Source organism: Clarias gariepinus, chromosome 8 (genome assembly GCF_024256425.1).
Source record: "Clarias gariepinus isolate MV-2021 ecotype Netherlands chromosome 8, CGAR_prim_01v2, whole genome shotgun sequence".
Classification (NCBI taxonomy): Eukaryota; Metazoa; Chordata; class Actinopteri; order Siluriformes; family Clariidae; genus Clarias; species Clarias gariepinus.
The window spans coordinates 10,314,089-10,328,423 of NC_071107.1; the positions used below are offsets into that span (position 1 = coordinate 10,314,089).

General features: G+C 40.2%; 1 protein-coding gene across 4 annotated transcripts in view; it reads left to right on the plus strand.

Annotated features, from left to right (window-relative positions):
- The window catches only part of psda (pleckstrin and Sec7 domain containing a), a 37,596-nt gene that overhangs the window by 14,409 nt on the left and 8,852 nt on the right, over positions 1–14,335 (plus strand). For all 4 annotated transcript variants that reach the window (XM_053502614.1, XM_053502611.1, XM_053502612.1 and 1 more), the window contains 4 exons: positions 1,151–1,263; positions 1,372–1,430; positions 1,554–1,643; positions 11,237–11,280. In XM_053502614.1, the coding sequence (XP_053358589.1) occupies positions 1,151–1,263; positions 1,372–1,430; positions 1,554–1,643; positions 11,237–11,280 (306 nt within the window). The remainder of the gene's footprint in view (positions 1–1,150; positions 1,264–1,371; positions 1,431–1,553; positions 1,644–11,236; positions 11,281–14,335) is intronic.

Below are 14,335 nucleotides of genomic sequence, written 5' to 3' on the forward strand. Positions count from 1 at the left end.
CTCCTCGAGGATCCGGGTTTGATTCCCGGCCAGGTTTGATTCCCGTTTCTGTGCGCATGGAGTTTGCATGTTCTCCCCGTGCTTGGTGGGTTTCTTTTAGGTTCTCCAGTTTCCTCCCATGGTCCAAAGACATGCAAATTTGGCTAATTGGTGTTTCCCAAAAAGCCGCCCACCCTATATCGCCCATAACGCGATATAGGCAATGAGTGAGTGTTAGTGGGGACTCATCAATCCTCATGATCTTTTTCCATTGCTACAAAGTCCATTCTTTATTCCAAGTCCATTCTTTTTTCTCCATAGTAAACTGAAGACTTTTTCTAGTCTCACTACCAACTGTTTAGTCCCAATTACGTGGGTTCTGATCATATTGTGTGTGTATGGAAATGCTCTTACTTTCACTATTAAACATAGCTGTGATTACTACTGTTGATTTTTTTTTATGATGCAACTTCACCAAGTGTTTACATGATCTCTGATCACTGTGAGTCTGTTTTTTTTTTTTTTTTTTTTACGACCACATTTTTTTTCTTGCAAAGTTGATAGTTCAGCACTATCCTACCAGGTTTTTATAATGGTTTACGACAGTTCTTAACCCAATTCCAGTTCCAATTGTAATGTTTTTTATTTGCCCAGTGCAGGCCTTGTGAATCTGTGTCTTTTTTTTACTACTAGGCAGTGTATCTACAAAGTGTCCTATATGTTTTTCTGATTAAAAAAAGGAAAGAAATGTTTAGGAGAAGATTTAATAGTTCTTCAGCTGACAGGTAAGACAGGGCCTGAAAGGTTATGCTTAGTAAAATATATGGTCTACATTCAGTAATACTTACAGTGTGACCTAAATGGTAGGTATTCTTGGCAAAAAAGAAGAAAAAAAAGGTTTTAATACAAGCTACACACATGGGCAGAAACATGTACAGAATCTTTCTCTCTGAAAGCAGGGTATAATGAATCCTTTTTATATAGAATATAGATATTCCTAATAAACTATCAATTGGGGCAAAAAAGTAATAGAATATGCATGTGACCGCATTTTCTGCCTCCTTTGAAATTCTTTATTAAAGCCACCTCATGTCTAGAACTGCAGTGACTTGTGTTTTATTTAGCCTTGTACATCAGACTGTGTGCATGATGATAAGTCTCTGTTCCCCAGAGTTTTCCTGAGAGAGTTTACTCTTATAGGGGAGACGCAGGAAAGGGAACGAGTGCTGTCCCATTTCTCCAGAAGGTACCTCCAGTGCAACCCCCACACTATACCAAATGAAGGTAAATCACATGGTGTGTGGGTGTAAAAGCCCAATGACATTAAGACTGTAACAGCATCATCATGCCAGCAGATAGCTCTGTTGCTCACGCTGTGTGTTTGTGCTGCAGACAGCGTTCACACTCTGACCTGCGCTCTCATGCTGCTCAACACAGACCTCCATGGCCAGGTGAATATGCACAATCATTCTGAATGATGCTTTTAATTAGTGCAAAGGCTTTATCACTCAGCATCCAAATACTGTGAATGTGTCAAACTGTTTAAAAGCGTCCTGCCTCTCTGTCCTGCTCAGAACGTGGGGAAGAGGATGTCATGTGTTCAGTTTATAGGCAACCTGGGGGGGTTAAATGATGGGCAGGATTTTCCCAAAGATCTGCTCAAGGTGGGTGTATGCAAACACACACACACACACACACATACACGCAGACAGACACACACAAAGAAATCAATTCACTTCATTTTTCACACTGCTACAATGACAGCTGTACTGTATGTGTTCCCTTCTCTATTTGTGAATTCCTGACTGTTATACAAACTGTCACATCCGAACTGAATGTTTTGATTTCCTGCACACACACACACAACACAATCAACTGTGAATTTTGTAATACCACAAATGAGATGGGAGAAAACTCATCAGTGTCATCTCAGTCTGGCATGCTTCATCCCTAGATCCTACATTCCAGGCCTCTTGAGCAAAGCGTGTGATGCAGCATAAAACTGCTAATTTCTCCTTCTTTCACCCTCATAAAGTTTAATATTCACTCCTTGAGCTACTGTGACTGAACTGTGATTAACTGTAACAGGCTGGTGCAGAAGGAACGTTGTGTTTCAGAGTGACGTTGTAAATTCAGATGTGGACAGTGGTTGAAGTAAACATGGCAAGTGTGTCCCTTTTGAACCAGGAATCTGTGTTGAGTGTAGCCATGTCTGGTGTTATTGATTATAGTAGCAGTTTGAAAGGAAATTGTGCACGTGTACTAAGTTTACGTGAACATTTTTTGTGATGATGGTAAAAGGTAAATTCAGTTTCTGAGAATATACAAAAGTAGTTGGTCAAATCTGTTAATTATTGAATTTAGGTGTTTCAATTAGGCCCCTTATCCCCGGTGATGGACAATCTTAATACTTCAGCATGCCAAGACATCTTGGATGATGCTATGCTTCCAGCTTTGTGGCAACAGTTTGGGAAAGGGCTTTTTCTATTACAACCCCCTTAAACACCTTTGGAATAAACTGAAACGAAGATTGTGAGCCAGGCCTTCGTGTCCTGGTTCAACATCAGTGCCTGACCTCACAAATGCTCTACAGAATGAATGGGCACGAATTCCCACAGGAACACTCCAAAAACTTGTGGGAAGCCTTCTAAGGAGAGTGGAAGCTGTTATAGTTGCAAATGGGGGACCAACTCCATATTATGCCTAATGCACGTTCACGCAGATGAGCAGGGACCCTGGGCATCTTTCTTTGGGTGTTTTTCACAGTCGGTAGACAAGTCTCTTTAGTGTCCTGCGTTTTTAGAACTGTGACCTTAAATGCCTACTTTCTGTAAGCTGTTAAGGTCTTAACGACCATTCCACAGGTGCATGTTAATTCATTGATTATGGTTAATTGAACATGCATGGAAAACATCGTTTAAACCCTTTACAATAAAGATCTGTAAAGTTATTTGGATTTTTACAACATTATTGTTGAAATACACAGTCCTGAAAAAGGGACGTTTCTTTTTTTGCTGAGTATATATTAATTTATCTTCAGCAACTGCTTCATTGTGGTCAGGGTCATGGTTGATTCTGAGCCACTAAAAGGTTTTGATTTATTATTATTATTATTATTATTATTATTAATAAATTAAATAAATACTGCATTTGTACAGAATCGCATACCTTTAAGATTTCCAGCATCATTTTTCCCATTTCTTCACTGGATAATATCACCTGGATATGACAGACTTGTGCCTGCTACTGTAATCATAATGACTGTGTTGCTAATAGAAACATGCTTTCTAGCATATGCCTTTAATGTTCTTCATCTATATATACAGTAATATCTACAGATCTGACTATCTTTTCAAGGCCTTTTTCTTCCTCACGTCATCTTAGGGAGATTACATTCTTTCCTCTGCTTTCCTCTTTAGGAATCTCAATCTACATCCCGATTTCCATAAAGCTGCTTTGCTTTTTAACAGCGTGTAGTGTACAGTGTTTAGTGCTTAACAAATATTAAATTGCATTGAAATGAAGGGAAGAATGTTAAAAAGGTCCTTTGCCCGGTATAATGACTTAAGCGATGATCATGGGTAAATGGCTTGATGCACTGACTGCAGAATAGCGGTATGTAAAAGGCAGTGCAGTGTAATAATAGTTGAACCTAGCAACAGGAGGGTGACTTGATATCGAACGTGCAGAAGCTGAGGATTTGATTACTCTGATAGCATGTGTGTGTAGGAAAGCCAGTGTGGGTGGCTGTTTAAGATGCAATCTGCTACAGGGAAGATAATGATCTCTGTTTGCAGTTATGGTCAATGATTTCATGCGATGATTTTAAAGATGCAGGAGTTGAAATATGGAACCTCACATCTTAATAACTTTCTGTTATCTTCCATAAACTTCACTGAAAGTACAGACTTTAGGCACTGGATGAGGATAAATAAGCTATTTTATTTATATAGCAACATTTAATATATAGTGTACAGTATGTCTTTTTATTATTAAATAATCTCAAATTGCTTTGCATTCTGTATGAAGAATGTCAATGTATCAAAACAGTAAATAAGGTAAATTGAATAAACAATGTCCGATCACTATTTGGAAATTGGAACTGTTTAGATTGTAGCATCACTAGCGCTGCAACGATGACAAGCTGTCAATGCTCGAGTTCGATGCTTGAAAGAGCAATTGTGCTGATAAGTGGGTGATGCAGTTGTTCTTTGTGGTGATTCCCACCTCTTTCATGCACAGCCTAATTATAAACACACAATAAGAGTCTGATATGTTTGGATCTGCAATCTGCACAGTAGAGATTTTGTTTGAGTTGGTGGCATTGACCCTCCTGTGTTCAAGTGTGCTTGTGAAATAGGCAGTCTATTTTTATCACTCCGGCAGGATTACTGAGATCTGTGAACAAAAAGAATAGGCACGACATGACCGCACCTGAACCACTCTGGTCATGCTGGGTTTTTAAATCGCAGTGGGCCCCCGCCATATACACCCAACAGCTAGCTCGCTTTATTTCTGTCTCCCACACATTCGCTTTGAAACACCAACCCTCTGAAACACCAACACCTTCCGCCCCTTGTTTTGTCCTGATATACACAGATCAGCCATAACATTAAAACCACTGACAGGTGAAGTGAATAACTTTGATTATCTTGTTATAGTGGTACCTGTCAGTAGGTAGGACTAAACAGTCTCCAAGTTCATCTATTGGAAGCAAGAAAAATGTAATGATCCGAGTGACTCTGGGGTCAAACTGCGATGGCTAGGTGAATGGGTGAGGGCATCTCACAAATGGAAGAGTGTGTTATGTTAAGTTATGCATTAGTGGCCCAAGGAAGGACAACTAGTAAACCAGCAACAGGGTCATGGGCACACAAGGCTCATCGATGTGTCGATGGGCTAGCTCATAATTTCTGATCCCTCAAAAGAGTTACTGTGGGTAGCCTGGTGGTGTAGTGGTTAGCACTGTGGTCTCATACATCCAGGATCGAGGGTTCATTTCCCACTTCCCAGTACAAGTAGTCTGGATGTTCTTCCCATACTTGGTGGGTTCGCTCTGGGTTATCCGGTTTCCTCCCACAGACCAAAAACATGCAGATTAGGTTAAATGGCAATCCCAAATTGCCCGTAGTGTTTGTGTGGGTGTGTCTTGCAATGGAGTGGCACAGTGTCCAGGGTGTACACCGCACACAGGATAAGTGGTAACAAAGATGATATCAGAACACACAGTATGTTGCAGAGGTTCAGACTGATCGTAGTGCCGCTGCTTATCCGTGTCCACCACTAAAGACATTTACAATGGGCACATGAACGTCAGACCTGAACCACAGAGAAATGGAAGAAGGTGGCCTGGTCTGGTCTCAGTCACCTTGGGCAGAGGTGGCACCAGGATGCTCCATGGGAAGGAGGCAATTAGGTGGTGACACTCTAGACATAGTTCTGCTGAAAAACCTTGGGCCCGCCATTTAGGTAGATGTTACTTTAACATGTACTGTACAACCAACGTTCTTGAAGACAATGGGAGTGACTCATTTATGGCAATAGTATTCCCAAATTCCAGTGGCTTTTTTAGCGGGAGAAATGGTTTGAGGAAAAGGACAAAGACTTCAATCTTTTAAACTTCCAGATCTCAGACTGATGAAACATCTGTGCAATGAAATGGACAAAAAAAAGGCTGATGCATAGATGCCCAACCTCATAAAACCTACAGGACCTGAAGGATCTGCTGCTAACATCTTGGTGCCAGATACCACAGCACACCTTCAGAGGTCTTGTGAAGTCCGTGCCTCTACAGGTCAGACCGGTTTGGGTGGCACAATGAAAACTTGCGCAATGTAAGGCAGGTGCTTTTAATGTTATGGTTGATTAGTGTATGTCTGTTAAGGGATATTTCCAGAGGATGTCTGTAGAGATTACTGTATCATCAATTCACACAAGAACTCTGTAAAAATCACAGACATGGGATGACTTCATTATGTAAGCATGGTTGTCACACTTTGGGTATTACAGTAGGTATACTAAACCATATATCTTTAATAGAAATTGTTTTTGATAGAAGTGCTTGCTTGCTTAATTAACAGCAGGCCATAACGTACAGTACATTGGTTTAACATGTGCTTAAGAATTCATTTTTTTAATGTCATATAATTTATTCTTTCGTGCTTTAAACTTGTTTTTATTTGGGTTTCTTATGGGACAGAAAAGAATGCTTCTATGTGTGTTTTTATACAAATGAAAAAAGTATAGCAAAACTTCTTTTCCCGCTGGATATAATGCTTGTTGAACACCCCACTATAGATATAGTTCCTCTGTTGCTTTTATAGTTAACCCCCCACTATTATGTAAAGGCCTCCCACTAAATCTTGGAGCGTGGCTGTGGGGATTCATGCCCATTCAGCCGCAAAAGCATTAGTGAGATCATCGCACTGATATTCGATGAGAGGACCTGGTGAGCAGTCGGGATTCCCTTTATCCCTTCCCAGTTAATTCGTTTTATAAGTATGAGGAGTATTATGAGGAGTTCAGAGTTCTGTGCAGGACCTCTAATCCAACCTTGGCAAACTGTCACTGAAATGACATCACTTTGTTTGCACAAGAGAATTTCGTGGCTAAAGTTTGGGGAAGGCCCTTGTACAAGCGATACATTTTATCTTGGGTTATTTCTATGGTCTTCACTAGGTTAAAGACGATGTAAACAATGTTTCCCAGCATGGGAATGGGGCACGTCTGGAAAATTACTAACAGGATTAAAATCAAGAGATAAACTCCTACTGTATGTTAAATAAATCCAGTCCAAATATGGCACTATTCTCTCCAATCTCCATCGACATACATACATTATACTAATCTGTATAAACGCTCCCTGACATACTGTACTTACACACTTATTTTTTGACTCAGCTTTTTCTATATATATTTTTATATTAAATATCGCATTTTCTCTTCTTCCCTTCCTGGTTTTTCTCATCTGTTTCTTTGCTCTTCCCCGTTTATGTGTTGAGTGTACATGACCTGCCTGTGGCGCTGACACTGATGCACTGAGTACCGAGTGCTCTCTGGAACATTTGCCACTCAGCTTGACACCTTGCTTCTCCGTCTACTGTGCTCTCTCTCTCTTTGCCTCCCCTTTTCTGTCTCTCTTTCTCTTGTTTTTATTCCAGTCTCTCTTTCTTACATAACAATCCAGCACTTCACATCATCATCTGTTTTGTTTGTCTTCAATCTGATTCTTCGACTTATTTGATTGCATGAGTGCATATCGTGTAACATAGAGTAGGCTACAAATACAGCAGTGGATGCAAACTGTCTTAAAGAAGGCACGCCACCATAGCACCGCTGATGTTTCATGTAACTTGGCAACCGGATCTTGTAGAGGATTGCACAGTTGCTAAGATGATGTCAGCAGCAAATCAGTATTAGGCACTAAATAATACACAGAGCCCTTATATCAGTTTCATTTGAAAAATGTTGGATCTCTCCTTCAGTCCTGATCTTATCCATTCATCTAACTCTCAATTTCCAGAATGGCTACTAGTGTGGAGTGTAGGCAAAGGATGCACTGAGATGTTTCTGAGATGAGGCAACAGGTGAAGCTTTGCGTTGGTGTATAGCTCCGTATAAAGGCACTGTGAGGCTTTTGATTTCACTGAGTAGCTCGGTGAAAAGGGGGAGGAAGGGAGGACAGAGGGTTGTAGCAGATGGAAATTTGGCTGCCTCCTGCTGAGATGAGCCTTTTGTCATGGTGCTGCCATGAAGGCATTGCGAATATCTCCATCTCCATCTCCATCGCTATGTTCCTCCGTCTCTCTCCCCACCCCCCATCTTTTTATCACCTCTTCCAAACTACAAATTGTTTTCCTGCCATACCTTATTGCGTGAAGTGTAATTTTTCTGTCTCCCCGGATCGAGGTTGTGGAGGATATGCAAATATGAGCCGAGAGCTGTACCACATTATCGCGCTGCCCACACTGACAGCTAAGCAGCCTTTCTCACCACTGCTCTGGCTTTAAAATGCATCTCATAAACATAAAAATTCAGCGCCATATGTTACTAATAGAAACCTGAGATTTTTATGATTTTTTTTTTTTTTATGGTTTGGAATTAAGATATATCTTTACTACAGCCCCTGAGTCATCTTCACATAATACAGTATACCTGATTAGTATACTGTAGGTTTATTATTGCATGCTATATTTTATAGCAGGACACTTCTCTATAGAATTATTGCGCCATTCATAAAAATGAGCAAGACTGGTTACATTAAATGAACAATACGCACACAAATTAAAGGATCGCAGGGAATATTAAACTATCAGGGTTCACATACAGTACTGTATAGGGTATTATTTTGTATATAGTTATTTTGGTTCATTTTCACGAAGGGTGCTAATACTTTTGTTTATCTACTTAAACAAAATGATTTTGTTATGATAAAAAACTAAAACTTTCAACAAATTTTGATTTTAAAATAAGTAAATATTAAATCTAAGCTAAATATATACAGTTAATTATTGTTTATTATTAATTATTAATAATTTATTAATGTTTTGCTGCTATAACTTAAGAATCACATAGTAGAAAAGAGTTAATATAAGAAAGAAATTAAGTGCCTATTTCAAGTGTTACGCAAATATTCAGTGTTTTTTCATTATTAATCATGCAAAAGGTCTGCAAGATAATAGGAAGATACATTCTTGTGCATTTTTATGATACCTTTACTCAAAGGTCCCTGGTTCAATCCTGAATTTCCTTCAATCGTTTCCTTCAATCATTTTCCTTCAGCTTGTCTGGTCTCCTCCCACATCTTAAAAAAATTAATGCACATGCATTACCAATGCTTCAATAGCCCTAATTATGTGTATGCATGGTGCCACACATTGGACGGGCATCCCGGCTTTGCATCCAGATAAAGCACTTGAAAGATGAATGGAAGAACGGTACATTTTGAACTGTGACATCCTGTGAAGGGAACTTGCCAGTTCCCATCAGTATCTCTAACTCTGCACTTTCCAATGCAAAGAATTGGAGCGCATGTGGAAGTTATACTGTAGGTATGGGAGCATACTACATGCCAGTTGATTGTTAGGGGAACACAGAGAAGCGGGTCACATTTGACCCAGGTGAGATTCATACAGGAAAGCCTACAGAAGTCTCTGAGCCATTAGAGAGAGAAAAGAAAAAAAAAGTGGAACAGAGAGTGAGAGGACAATGAGACAACCAAGAGACTGCTGAACAGAGAGAAGAAAATATATGCACTCACGTTTATGCCAGTATCTCTATTTATGTCAGTGCTGTGGACCCATTGCCCTAATTACATCATGAACCTACGTCTGTGTTGTATCCTTGAACACATAGCACAGACGCAGCTTATTTCTAACCTAACAAACTCGTTTAATTGAATTTGATGCCAAGTCATTTTCATGCACACGCGGCAAAGCAACAGGTTAATTATGGTGCTGCTACAGTACTGTATGATGCACTGCATTGGGGAAGCCAGGACTCAGCTCTGATTGACGTGTACATTCACCAGAAGGCGGGACCAGCGCAGATCCCAGACCTGTGATTCGCTGGCCAGGCCGAGGGAAGAAAATGTAGAGAGAGTGAGTGAGAGAGAGAAAGAGAGAGAGAGAGAGAATATGGGAGAGGGAGGGAGGGAGGGAGGGTGAGTACTCCTCCCACACCAGATCTCATTCTCAGTGCAATTCAGTTCGTTTTCTATCTGCACCGTAGAGGAAGGAAGAGATGGGTAGGAGAGGAAAGCAGAGGATACAATAGCAATAAAACAAATTGTCTAGGATGTGAAGCGTGGTCTGGTTCTTTGTATGCACACAGCATCATACTCCTGTGTGCATGAGAGAAGAAATGAGAAAGAGATTGCTATGAAAAGTGAGAGAACTTGGATAAAGGAAGGAATCGTGGTGCATGCAGAAGGATACAAATGCACACTTCGGGAACACTGTGGAGGGAAAGACAGAGAGAGGGTGATATGGAGGAAACCTGCAATGCCACTATAGAGCAACCAAATCCTCGCTTTGTGCCTATACTCTCTCCTGCAGTGCCTGTCCTCTTTTTATGCCTTGCCATCTCTCGTTTGATGTCTCTGTCCCTGTCCCAAAGGAGGGAGTGAATGTGACGTCACTGCGAGCCCTGGGATGCCGCTGTGAGTAGAGGCAGGAGTTGAAGTCTCACTCTTTTGCTTCACTTTGTGGACATTTTCCCCTCGGACATATACCCACGTCTGCTTTTTTTTTTTGTTTTACTCACTTTGTATCCAACCTGCAAGTATGTCAGCTTTGTGCGTTGTCAGCTGTGCATCTACATGGCATCACTATAAGGATTCACGTGTGTAAAAAAAAAAGCAGGGAGTCAGCAGGATATTGGCACAACCACTTCATTCCTCGTCCTTAAGGAAAGAAAGTTGACGGATCTCACAGGTTCAGCATCATTTCTCTTCTTTCTTCATGCGTAATCCATTAAACTGAAGATCTGGAGTCTCCAGAGAGGATTCAACTCAGATTTCTCTGAAAAAGGGGCTCGCATCCTTCTTTAGACATTTTCACCCACGAGAGCTGTTTGGAAACTTCAGTGTTATCTTCGAACTCCTCAGGACGGTTAGGAATCTCAGCTAGGGCTTTCAAAATGATTGGCGTGAACAGTATCCACTCGGCTGGCCGGCTGCGCTCGCGCTCTCTGTGCTCAGTGCGGTGCGGTCGGGACTTCAGCGTCATGGAGCCATTTCGTTACACCAAAGCACCACGGTCGCGCTCTCTCAGGCCCCTGGCCTTTCCTGATCTGCTGGGCAAAGTGCAGGATGGCCAAAACCATCCTCAAACACGCAAGAAGAAGGAGAGGGTATGTCTGCGTATTTTAACAGATCACAGGATGGGTTATTAATACTCCATCATGTCTTTAGCTTTTACTTGGTGGTTTTAATTTTTGGAAACGTACACTGATGTGGGAAATGGGAAAGACTGACGACCATGAATATGATGCCAGGATATCAAAGGGCACCATGCACACATGTTCACACAGTTTTTCACACCTTGCTGTCACCTAAAGAGATTCTTATTATGATTATTTTTCGTCCACTTGCATGGTTTGTAAAAGTCTACACAGATTGCAGGTGCTCAAGCTTGAACCCGGGTCCCTGGAGCTGTGGGACAGCAGTGCTGCCTGCTGTGTGCCACCATGCCAACATTACTATCTGTGTTGACCTACTAAATATTTTTTGACAGCTTTCTTTTTCTGTCCTTCGCAGGCACTCTATAACTCCATCAAGAATGAGAAGCTGCAGTGGACCATGTGAGTTCAGCATTTTCTCCTTTATTGTATTCTCTAGAGGCTATTCCCATGATCGCTACTCTCTTTCTTCTTAGGCATACTTCAGACCATGAGCGTACATAAGAGCAGGCTTCTCTAGTCCTTGTCCTAAATATTCACGCACAGTAAGGTGCAGGGAGGAAGCTCTAACACTGATTAAAGCACAAGAGGCTGTGTGGAAGGTGGCGGGGCATTGTTCTAGCAGGTTGAGGTGTGTGTGATGTGGAGAGCTGATGTGTTTCTAACCTGAGCAAAGCCACGTGATGCCCTGGCCCCTGATTTAGACTTTGGCTTCCTGAACCCTGTTGCCATGACTACGGCTCCCTCGTCGCCTTAGTGTAATTACAGGTCGAAGTCTCTCTCTGCCGAATGCATATTGTAACTGCACCACTACACACTCACGCAGAGCCAAGAGGGCAAGCGTGCTGGGTCGTTTGACTCCTCGGGGGCTTTTTGTGCCATTGTTAGTCTGTTGTGAACGGAGTTGGCTGCGTCTCCTCCTCTATTCTCTTTCATTCAGCTGTACTTCTTCAATCCCGCTCTCTCTGCCTGTCACTCGATCGCTCTTACTCGCTCTCACTAACTCTCTTGCCTCTCTTGTACTCGCCCTCTCTCAGATGCTTGGCAGGGAGTCTAGCAGTTACTAAGCAACAGATGAGAGCATTACCATTTGGGAGGCAAAGATTATGTACCAGTTTAAAAGAGAGAGGGAGGGATATTTAAAGGTACAGGCCGCAGGCATCCTTTAGGGTGTTGGGCTGACCTGCTGGAAGGAAGTGGCGTTAGACTTAAGCTGTTAAGGCTTTGCCCACCAAAATGCATGTTTTATTTATTTAACCACGCTAGAAATGGCATGCTGCTGTGGAGTGTGCATGTGAAAAAACACATTTATTTCAGCCAAAAAAATGGTCATATGGTTTTACTCCAATGTAGTCATTCAAATACTTTATAATTTCTTTTTATTTAAAGATTGTTGGCGATCACATATATTGTTCACACAATTATATATAGATACATATCAGTACAGTGAAGTTAAAAAACTTACTTTCATTTATAAAGTAATATGTAATAAGCAATAGGTTTTCTGGGATGGCAATATGAGATTAATACAATTCGACAAAGTTTAAAAGAGGTAAAAAATACTACTTTCTGTGCTTAAAAGGTTTGTCTCTCAAAAGTGGCAGACTAATTTAGGGCTATACTTGGCAGAACTTGCGCGCACACACACACACACAGTAGATGATTTATTAAATCTCAACAGATAGCTATTTCTTTTCTGTGAACAAACCATCACATTGACAAACCAGCAAAAATACTCAGGTCAGAGTCACAGCTCGCAGTTATAGCAGGGGATAGGAATGAACGTCATTATGACGTCATCCATGTCATCATGTTTTTTTATTATTATTTTAAATAAATTTGATGTAATGATTTTATACAGTGCAAGTATTTAGATTGTTTCTGTATTTGTTTAGCTATTAGAATTATTCTATATAATATAAATGTAAATGTTTTGTATAATCCATGGATGGGGGATGATTGGGGGGGGGGGGGGGGTTGGGGGGGCGAGCCTGTTTGACCCCCATAATGCCCTGCCTGATCTTCAGGACAGAGAACTTTATCCTATACACTCTATACTATACTATACTATACTATACTATACTGTACTGTACTGTACTGTACTATAGATGGATAGATGTGTATATATAAGGGTAGAAGTGTACATAAAGTGAATGTGCAAGTTAGTGCACATAGCCGCAGTATCACATATACTGTAATAAGTAGTGCAAATAGCAAGTAGCAGTAATGTGCAGCAGGATGTAAGAAGCATGTTGGTGCCTTAACAGGGCAAAAATGTTGTGCTTTTATACAGCAGATTGCATATAATCCAGTTCAACTGTTTATGAGGGTGCCTGGCAGTTTTAGTGTACAGAGTTCTCTAGCGGCTGCCAGAAGGGAAGAGGTGAGAGGTGTGAGGGGTCTGTAGAGATTTTTGTTCTGCCTATTTCCTGGTTCTTGTAGATTATATAAATTCCATCCATCCATCCATTCATCCATTTTTATTCATCTATTTATTTATTTATTTATTTATTTATTTGATGTTATTAACTGCAAAAGTGTTAATAAAATAATTACTTTATATTGGCCTATTCAGAAAAGTTGGGGATTGATTTGACAATTTATATAACAGAAAAGAATGCATTTCATTAGAAGACTTAAATTGTTCTGCTCTGTTAGTTAAAAACAGAATTCTGAAAGGTCCAATGTCAGGACAGTTATTATTTTGTTTTTTGTTTTTTATTATCAATTTGACTTAATTATGCACGATGCAAGAGTCTATCTTTAAACAGATGACAGGGTTGTTTATTTTGTGTCAGCCAAAACACATGCTTTTTCCAAACTCCAGGAAGTATTTTATTTCATTTGACCTTCTCGGATTGATCTAATGATTGGTTTACAGTAAGTGAGGTACAGTCATTATTGTTTTTCTGTTTTCTATTATCTTTTTTTCCAATGCAAAGTCTATCCTTAAAATTTAGCTAATTTAACAGTTGCCTGTGTGTGCATAAAAAAAACATGAAATATGGCATGTTAATAATTTTTAAAATTAAAAAGTCAAGATTTAAGATTTAAATATCTTTATCAATTCAGACAGAAATTGCTGAAATCTATTGCTATTTTTTATAATATGTTGCACAGGAAATCAGCCAATCATTGATTATGATCAATAAACATCAGTAGTATCAAATGCAATATTCACTGAATAACCGAACGTTATCAGAATTTGTGTGACAGCCTGACTGATACATTACAGTACCTTCTTACGCGTGTGTAACTCGTGTCAGTTTAGGAGAGTTTATATTTTGTAGCTGCGTTAATGATTCATCGCTGAAGTCGTTAGATATAAAGATTTTTGCCAAGTTTTTTTAGCCTATAAGGGAGTTAATATTGCAGAATATTGACATGTTTTTGTCACTAAGTGGGAGGATGTGCATCTAAAATTTAGAAAAAAAAATTACTTAACATTGAGATTTGT